The sequence below is a fragment of the Austrofundulus limnaeus genome, unplaced genomic scaffold, assembly GCF_001266775.1.
Source record: "Austrofundulus limnaeus strain Quisiro unplaced genomic scaffold, Austrofundulus_limnaeus-1.0 Scaffold280, whole genome shotgun sequence".
Lineage (NCBI taxonomy): Eukaryota > Metazoa > Chordata > Actinopteri > Cyprinodontiformes > Rivulidae > Austrofundulus > Austrofundulus limnaeus.
The window spans coordinates 563,768-572,707 of record NW_013952682.1 but is presented as its reverse complement, the minus strand read 5'-3'; the positions used below and the strand labels follow the sequence as shown (position 1 = coordinate 572,707).

The window sequence follows — 8,940 nt, the reverse complement described above, 5'->3', positions numbered from 1 at the left end:
CATTAAAAATTCCTCATTAAAATTAAATAAAACTAGAGAATTTGCATTTCAGGCGAAAATGCTAGTGTGAGTGCCTCTTGTTGATAACTTTAGCTTAAGAACAGCTAAGAAACAAATTGATGATGTCACTGATGTGACTAATGGTGTCACTGATGATGTCACTTATGTGATGATGATGTCATTGAGGACATCATCATCACCAAAATTGTAAAAGTTGAAATAGCTAAAAAACWATAAAATTTTTAGATACCAAAAATCATAGCTGGAATGTCCTGAAGGAGCTGAACATTTTGTTAAATGAATGGTTTCAGTAGCTTAAAAATTGTGGAAGGAGAAGCGGTCCAAAAAAACGTACCCATTCAAAGTCAATGGGAAAAAAACTGCTTAAAATTGAAATTGCTAAAAAAGTATAAAAAGTTAAGTTACCAAAAGTCATAGCCAGAATGTCCTGAATGAGCTGAACATTTTGATATAAGAATGGTTTCAGCAGCTCAAAAATTGTGGAAGGAGAAGCGGTCCAAAAAAYGTACAGAAGAAACTGGAATAATAAAGAATAAAGAGAAACATGAAAACAATAGTGTGAATGTTGGAGGCATGCACACAATTAGGATTCAGACCAAATATTATTGTATAATCGTAACCAACAAGACAAATAAAGTCATATCTCTGGGTAAACTGATGATATCAGAATGTTCCAGGTATAAAATGTAGCTTTTAAAGCAGGAATCTGAAAATGTAATGAGGTAATTTTGACCAAATTTGACTTAATCCTCATTTCGATATGATGGCTCACATGTAAAATATCTATTTTCTAGTTGTAAATCTTTACAAATTGCGCCTGCTGTCTTCCACACCTTGTGCTTGAAGGTGAGGTTAGTGCCGGTGAACTTTGAGGACCCTCGGTTTGCGGCGTCCTACCAGCAGTCGGTGGCGCTCTACGCCCGCTACCAGATGTCCGTTCACGGTGACGACCCCAGCGAATGTAGTGAGAGTGAGGTACGGCATGCGTATTATTCTGCACTTGCTTTGAAAACTGCTGGAAGTTTTTAACTTTTAATACACTTTGATTTTATTTTGGATCATTCAAACAAGAACTTTAAAAATGTTGCTTTAAACTTTTGGGAAACGGCTTTTGGCTCTTGCGTTAGCTTTGAACATGTGAACACATCAGAGTGTGAATGGGTGAATGGKTGAAGTGTAAAGCACTTTGAAGTCTATAGGAATTGATAAGGTGCCCTCACTGTAAAATCCCCTTAAGGCCTAMGKRCCCTGTACAGGGCCAGCAGATGGTGTCATTCATTGTTGTTTGCTAAAGTAGGTGTAAAATTTGTATTTCCCAATTTTTTTCTGTCCATCACAAAAGGTGTCTTTAATGTTTTTAAAATGAGTTGCCAAATAATTTTTGGATAAATATGATTTTAGAGCTATATTAATATTTGAAAGTTATTTGAACTGTCGCGGACCGTTTCAGTATCAGGAAGTTCTCCACATCTGTTACTGTACAAGTTTTGGTTCCATACCCCTCCCTTTGATATCGTTTAAAAGATGAAGCTCTCACGAATCCAGGGATATATCTTGACACTGTGTTACTCTTTGTTTGGTGACGTGAAGTTTGTGCGTAACTGAGAGTATAAATAACAGTCCTCATGCGTAAAACGTGGAGGCGGAGTTATGTTTCTGTAGGCGCGTGAGTGAAGAGTATGATAGTAGATTTTGATGATGCACAGTGTAAATGTCAAAGGAAAAGGTTACGTCATGTGCAGAATGAGTCCTACAATAGAAATCAACACTTTTAGTAAACCAGATTCTCTTTTATAAAGTAAAAAACCCATTCGGCACAGTTTTGGGTACATTTGGCTAAATTGTGCCAAACTGCCATTTCCACCTGGCACMCTGCTCACTAAAACCTTTGTGAAATGACGTCCTGATGCATCTCAGTGATCCAGGTAAAAAATCAAATGAAGACCCCAAACCCAGACCCAAACCAGTGGTTATTCCGTATGTTGCGGGTGTTTCGGAGAAACAGACGTTTATTTTCTAAACATGATGTCCCAGTGGCTTTCAAAYCCCAAAACACATTACGGCAAAGGCTGGTTCACCCCAAAGATCCGGTGCCCCGGCACAAACAGAGCAATGTTGTATATGCTGTTAAGTGCCAGGAGGACTGCGACCAGTTATACATCGGGGAAACAAAGCARCCACTGTTCAAAAGAATGTCCCAACACAGACGAGCTACATCTAATGGCCAGAACTCTGCAGTTTTCACTCATTTACAGACCAGCAGTCACTCTTTCAGAGATGAGGATGTTCTCATTCTTGATAGAGAGGAACGTTGGTTTGAGAGAGGAGTAAAAGAAGCCATTTTTGTGAAGAAAGCCCGTCTGTCATTAAACAGAGGTGGAGGCCTCCGTTTTCAGTTGTCCCCCTGCTACAGCGCTGCCATTGCCAGTATCACTCCACCCCCTGTTAACAATAGGTGTTAATTAGGTGTGAACGATRGYCATGTGATGTGAGTATCAGTCACCTGGAGGCAGGACATAAAAGCCTGAATTTTGCCTGAAACTCTCAGACTGAAGAAGTCTCTTGGAGGAGAGACGAAACGTTTCATTAAAGAAGAACCTGTCCAGAGGACCTATACAATTTTTTTTTTCCTTGATTTTTTACCTGGATTACTGAGATGCATCAGGACTGTTYGGAATTAAGTAAAACTGCGAAAAAAATACGTTTTTTTTCCTCATTTTGAGACACCAGCTATTAGAGACCACCTACACCTGTAGAGAGCTCTGTGAACAACCTTAGTTCTGAGGAATCGTTCATATTTAACCTGGTCAAGCTAACAGTCAAATAATCATTCAAACAGCATCTTTCCTTCAGTTTTCCTTTCCATTGTTACACAGATTTATGGCTTCTAAAAGGATTTTCTCTWAAACTTTTGAGACTAAAGTTATTTCAGGATGGCAGCAGTCCACTTTGATTTTTGCTCCACAAGTTACAAAGATTGTTTGGTAAGATATTAGTTGTTATAAACCCACGTAACAAAATCTGAATTGGAGGATTATTGCAATCTCAGATTCTCTAACAGTCAAGTACTTTTACAAACCTGAATGAGGTTTGAACCAATAAATCTGTTACAATATAATAACAACCGTTAGAACAGACAGAATATTGTATTCTGAAACATACTGTATGCGTGGACTCGTCTGTTGCCTCATTTTCGACATAAATTCTATAAAGTCCAGTCTGGACAGGAGTCCTGGACAGCCTGAGAGGGCCCTTTGTCCCTTCGGACTGGAAAATCAGCTTCCTCCACACTCCTGCCAGCAGGCTGCAGTAAATATACTCACCTCTGCAGCTCGTAAAAAAGCTCATTAATAAATAATGAAAGCTGTCAGATTGGGCAGACTGGTAGAGTTTTTCCTGGTGCCAAACACCCACTCTGTTAAAGCAAAGTGTGAGTTTGTGTGTGTGTAGTCTTAGCTGAGAGTAATTGGAAAGTTTGGGAATGACACCTGAAATATATATTTATATATGTTTAATAAAGATGTGGAACGTTTCTAACTGTGCTGTCTGAGACTTCAGTTCATTGGTTTTCCATGCTGGGGTTCTGGTGAGGGTTGAGTAAAAGCTGAGTTCAAGTTAGGTTGTTTACTTTTACGTGAAAACATTTTTATTTTAATTAGAGGTCCACCCATACATCGACTGGCCGATAAATTGGGCCGATATTTGTGTGTTGTTTTGTTTGCCGATACAGTTAAAAACGATCTTAACTTAAACTAGACATGGGTTTTTACGATGTAAAAACAAGTGTGCATTGCCATGTAGCATGTCATTGCAGCACGGCTTTGCCTGCAGCATTGGACTTGCAGAATGAACTTTGACCAAGTTCAAATGTGTTTTCTATACCAGCTTGTGCCTGTCAGGTCAGCAGATATTTGTAATGAGGATAATTGTGTGACAATATGTAGTTTGTAGAGATTTTTAGTTAAAGTTGCTGTAGTTGGGTTTTGAACCCTGATCTCCCACATGAAAGCCCATGGCACTAACCATGAGACCATTGGAGCTGTGGCAGAGGGGATTGCCAGATGTTGGTTTGTATGTGTGCAGAAAGAGGCCACATTGCCAATGCAATCTTTGACACTAAACTGCAATATATTACAACAATAGGACAATATTATGACAGTATTACAATAAAACATAAAAATACAATCATATTAATATTGTAATCACTGAACTACTGAGTTTAAATATTATTAAACTATGGTGCAGTACTATATTATGTAGATGCAGCAGGGGGCAGTATTGGACCAATACAAGGCTCCATTGACTGCCATTATAATTTATTAAACATCAATATTTCAAAAACTATAAGTTTTACAGGCACCAAAAGGCATAGCCATCATTTGGCACAGGAGCTTTACAGATATAAATTGCAATGGCAGCTCTAGGACAAAGTTTGCAGGAGAAGCGTGYCAAAGTKGAGATGACTTGGATGACAAACAAATCACAATAGTGTGCATTGCATTGGCAATGCACACTGATTAGTTTGGTTTTATTGGTAAATGTTTAAACGTTAYACAGATTTTTCTATCTATTGTTATGTTTTGTTTTGCTTATAAATTGTGAAAATTGTAGAGCATCTTTGAGGGTCTTGAAAAGCACTGTAAAAGACTAATGCATAATAATAATAATAATAATAATAATAATAATTGTTATTATTATTATTATTGTTATTGTTATGTTTCTCCTTAACAGTCTTTATTCCACTGGTGAGCAAAAACTGTACCATTTCTGTCTTTAAACATTTCCAGACGTTATTGGGGGCTTTTTAAAAAACAAAACAAAACAGGGTGTCAGACGACTTCCTCCGGTTCTTACCTTTAATTTGACACCCTTTCAAAATAAAAATAAAAATTCAAATATTTAAAAAGCTTTTAATGAATTTCATGGGCGACTGTTAAGGAGTTAAACTGAGCTTGTGTAACATTTGTTATCATGTAAATGGAGGAAGAAAATAACAACAGTCTCCAAGAATCGGCCCAAATAATGGGCAGCACATATCGAGGATCAGTTAAACCAGTGGTTCCTAAAGTTGCGGTTGGGACCCCACTGTGGGTCCCGAAACATCAGGGTGGGGTCCTGAAAATATTTTCTTTATTAATTACACTAAAAAATAACTAATTATTTGCCTTTGTTGTTACAAAAAAGTAAGGTTAGTGTTCATAAAATGGACAAAAATAGCATAATAAATATTGTTACTCTGCTCTTGTTTATTTGACAAATAAAACAATGTTTATCAGCCAACAACAGCTGGGGGCACAGGTCTCTGCTGCTGGTATTTTGTGGATCAAAAGCTAAAAATTTTGGGAACCACCGAGTTAGACAGATCAAATAATCTGTATCGCCCTTAAAAACCCCGTATCGATCAATCTCTAATTTGTATTAATTTAAAAGTTGTTAGAGTARCAAAATAGGGATTATAACATATTATTCTTTAGTCAAACTGTTTATTATAATATTATAGTAAAACATCAAAATACAATCATATTAGTATTGTAAACACTGAACTACTGAGTTGAAATATTAAACTATGGTGCAGTACCAAGTTGAGTACAGCTGAGGATAGTATTGGACCAATACAAGGCTCCATTGACTGTCATTATAATTCATTAAACATTAATATTTCATAAACTATAAGTTTTACAGGCACCAAAAGGCATAGCCATCATTTGGCACAGGGGCTTTACAGATATAAATTACAATGGCAGCTCTAGGACAAAGTATGCAGGAGGAGAAGCATGGCAAAGTTGAGATGACTTGGATGAGAAATGAATCACAATAGTGTGCATTGCATTGGCAATGCACACTGAAAAGTGGGAAATCAATATTGGACGTTAATATCGGCCCAGTTTTACACATCGGACCGATACCGATATTCTAAAAAATGACCAATATCAGCCGATACCGATATTAATGCCGATATATCGTGCAGCACTAATTTTATTTTATTATTTTTTTAATATAGTTCTCCTGAATCATTTTTGATGATTACCATCTACAAAAGAGTCCAGTCCGGATCCAGAAACAAACTGGTTTCTCTAAGTTCTTTTTATATTATTAGAGTTTGGGTTAAGATAACTTATAGAAACTTTAAGACCTTTCTTTTTTAAACATTTGCAGCTTTAATAAAGTAAAAGGTCACACATAGTTTATGTGTTGACGGGGCATGTTGTGCCATTATCTGCTTACCGCTGCCTATAAAGCCAGGTCATTAAGTAACTGTGGAGGCATTTATTATTCCATTAAGGTATTATCTTGGGGCAGGATCTGGATTAGCGTCAGCTCGTTTCTGAGCCGTACAATAAGACAAACTGTGTGTGTTGTTGGATTTGAACTTACCGTGCCAGGATTGTTCGACAATAAAGCCCTAATGGGGCAAACGCAGTGTTTGTTTAAGGATGTATACATTTCCTGGCAGCCAGAAACAGCTCTCCTCTCATCTAATATCAGTTTCGTGACAGAGTTGAAGYGTGTAGTAGTAATTATTTACTCGCACACACACAGAAGTACACACGTAGTGGTCTTTACTGTTGTGCTGAGCCGTGACTCTCGGTACCGACACATGTGGTAATCATTTTCAGGAAACCAATTCCTGCTCAATCTGTTTCGCTGTAAATCAAAAGTTTTGGTATGGCAAAGATTAAAAATGTTCACTTAAAACTGCAAAATAAAAACAAAAGCCCAGCGTTGTTTGAAGAAAAGCACATCGCTCGCCATCTTTGGCCGAAATAAAAACTAGAATTATTTCATGTTGAGAAATGACAGGGCTATAGCTGCTTTGATCAAAATCTATGATTAGGTCTCATGAGCTGTTAGGTGTGTGTTGAGGAGGACTCTCAGCTACTACCACATTACGGTGGGATATAAAAATGCCCCATTTTACAAAGTATTAGTYCACAGTAGAGATGTTGGAGGAACCRTCTGAGCAGTTTGCTCAGCAAGTTAGAGCTTAAATTTTTACAGTAGTTTCTGCAGCTTTTTCATACATTCTCCAAAAGAGAAAAGATGAAAATYAAAACTAGAGAAATATMATTTCCTGTGAAAACGCAGTGTGAATGCTTAATGCGGAAAATTACTGAAGTAGCTGAAATGTTTTTATACCAAAATTGCTTCCGTRAGTTAAATTTGAACAGCTCACTTTTGCTGAAAGTAGGAAAACAAAAGTGAAAAATCAGTAGGAAATGGGTAAATTAGCCAAAATGAACAAAAAGAAGCTAAAAGTTGATGAAACAAGTTTAAAATTAACAGATGAGGAAATGAGAGTGAAAGTTTTCAAATTAGAAAAATATAAGAAAAGTTAAAAAAAACAACTTGTCATCAGTTTTGAAATAGCCAAAGTCTGAAACTAACCAAAAAGTAGCTTAAAAAGTAGCTGAAATTATCAAACTGAATTAAGCAGTAAGAAGCTGAAATTATCACAGAAATTTAAACTTTCATGAAAAACTCATTCGCAAAAAAAACAGCTAAAAATAAAACAGCTGAAAATAGAGGAAAGCAGCTGACAGAAGCAAAAATAAATTGAGTAGCAGAAGAATAGCAGAAAAGGTCAGAATGATAGTTTAAGAAAGCAGAAAAAAGCTAAAATCAACTAAATTAAAAGCTGAAATTAGCACAGAAAAGTTAAAACCACAAAACTAGAATAAAAAAAGTTCAGTAAAGGTTTMTGAACATTTTAAGGKTTTAATGATGTTGAGAACGGCTCCATTCGTTTTCATTGAGAAAAAAATATCCGAACAAGATRAAACTCCTAAAACRTAWAAATTGCTGAAAAACCAAAAGTCCCGAAGGAGCCGAACGTTTTCTTATTCTGCTGAATTAGCACAAATGTTGCTGAACGGGACGCGTGCTGGATAATACACGGAAGCAAAAATGATCTGAACGGTTCATTTATTTATGCAAAGAGAAGAAAGTTTGAAAGGAAAACGGACAACAGTGTTGCTCAAACAAGTTCAGCAGATTGTGTGAGCGAGGATCAGTGACGAGAAGTCTGAGGAGCAATTAGGCTTCAGCTGAAACAAGTTTTTAAGTGTGTGTGTGTGTGCGTGTGTGTGCACGTCTTAATTGTACACAGATGGGTGTTTACTGTAAGAAAGGGAGAGTTGCACAGATAGGCTCCATGTGTTGCACATGAAACTGTTCCAGCAGTTTCCTCGGATCGTCTGTTTTAATGCGGCTCTTTTAGCCGTTTGGTTTTATCAAAGACGGGCTGAAAAAAGAGACGGCTGCGTTTGAAGCGACGCCTGAGTCGCTTCCGTTATCTCCGCCTCGCTTGGCCTCGCTTTCACATCGGAACTTTTGCGGCRGCCGGGCCTAAACGGGTCCAGGTCTGTGTTGGTTTTCAGAGGGGGCCATGTGGTCGAGGGACGATTAGACGCAGCGCGCTTCCAAGAGCGCGCTTGTACGCATGAACGCATCCAAGTGCGTAAAAAGTTTCAATTAGCTGACTAAGTAGTGCAGCGCTTTAACTGCGAGGTAATTTCAGCATTCTGTCGCTCGCACACACAGCAGCCAGTGATGCTGTTAAACCCCAATAAATGATGTCATCTAATAACTGCAGCTGCTTGTTGTGTTGGTGAAGTCTTCAGTTCTTYTGGGCTTTGTTTTCGTTGCTGTTGGTAATCTGCTCTGTGGAGTCGCTGCACAGCTGAGGTGGAAAATCACACCTCTGTCGGCTTTACGAGCAAAAATCATTGCTGACTCACAAATTATTTACTATTTACGCTTTCCACTCGTCGTTGGACTCGTGGGATGTCCGTGACAAGTTGTTGTAGCGTCCGTTAACCGCAAACAAAACAAAACTCACTCGTATTTTTTTTATTGATGGTTCTTAAAGGGATCCCCGATTAGTTGTAACATTAAACTTTATTTAATAAACACATATTT

At 37.7% G+C, this 8,940-nt stretch overlaps 1 protein-coding gene across 5 annotated transcripts in view; it reads left to right on the top strand.

Moving 5' to 3' along the window:
* The window catches only part of ate1 (arginyltransferase 1), an 86,324-nt gene that overhangs the window by 21,395 nt on the left and 55,989 nt on the right, over positions 1–8,940 (top strand). For 2 of the 5 annotated variants that reach the window (XM_014021158.1, XM_014021156.1), the window contains exon 7: positions 868–996. The exons of the other annotated variants lie outside the window; for them this stretch is intronic. In XM_014021158.1, coding sequence (XP_013876612.1) covers positions 868–996 — 129 coding nt within the window. The remainder of the gene's footprint in view (positions 1–867; positions 997–8,940) is intronic. 5 annotated transcript variants of the gene reach the window in all.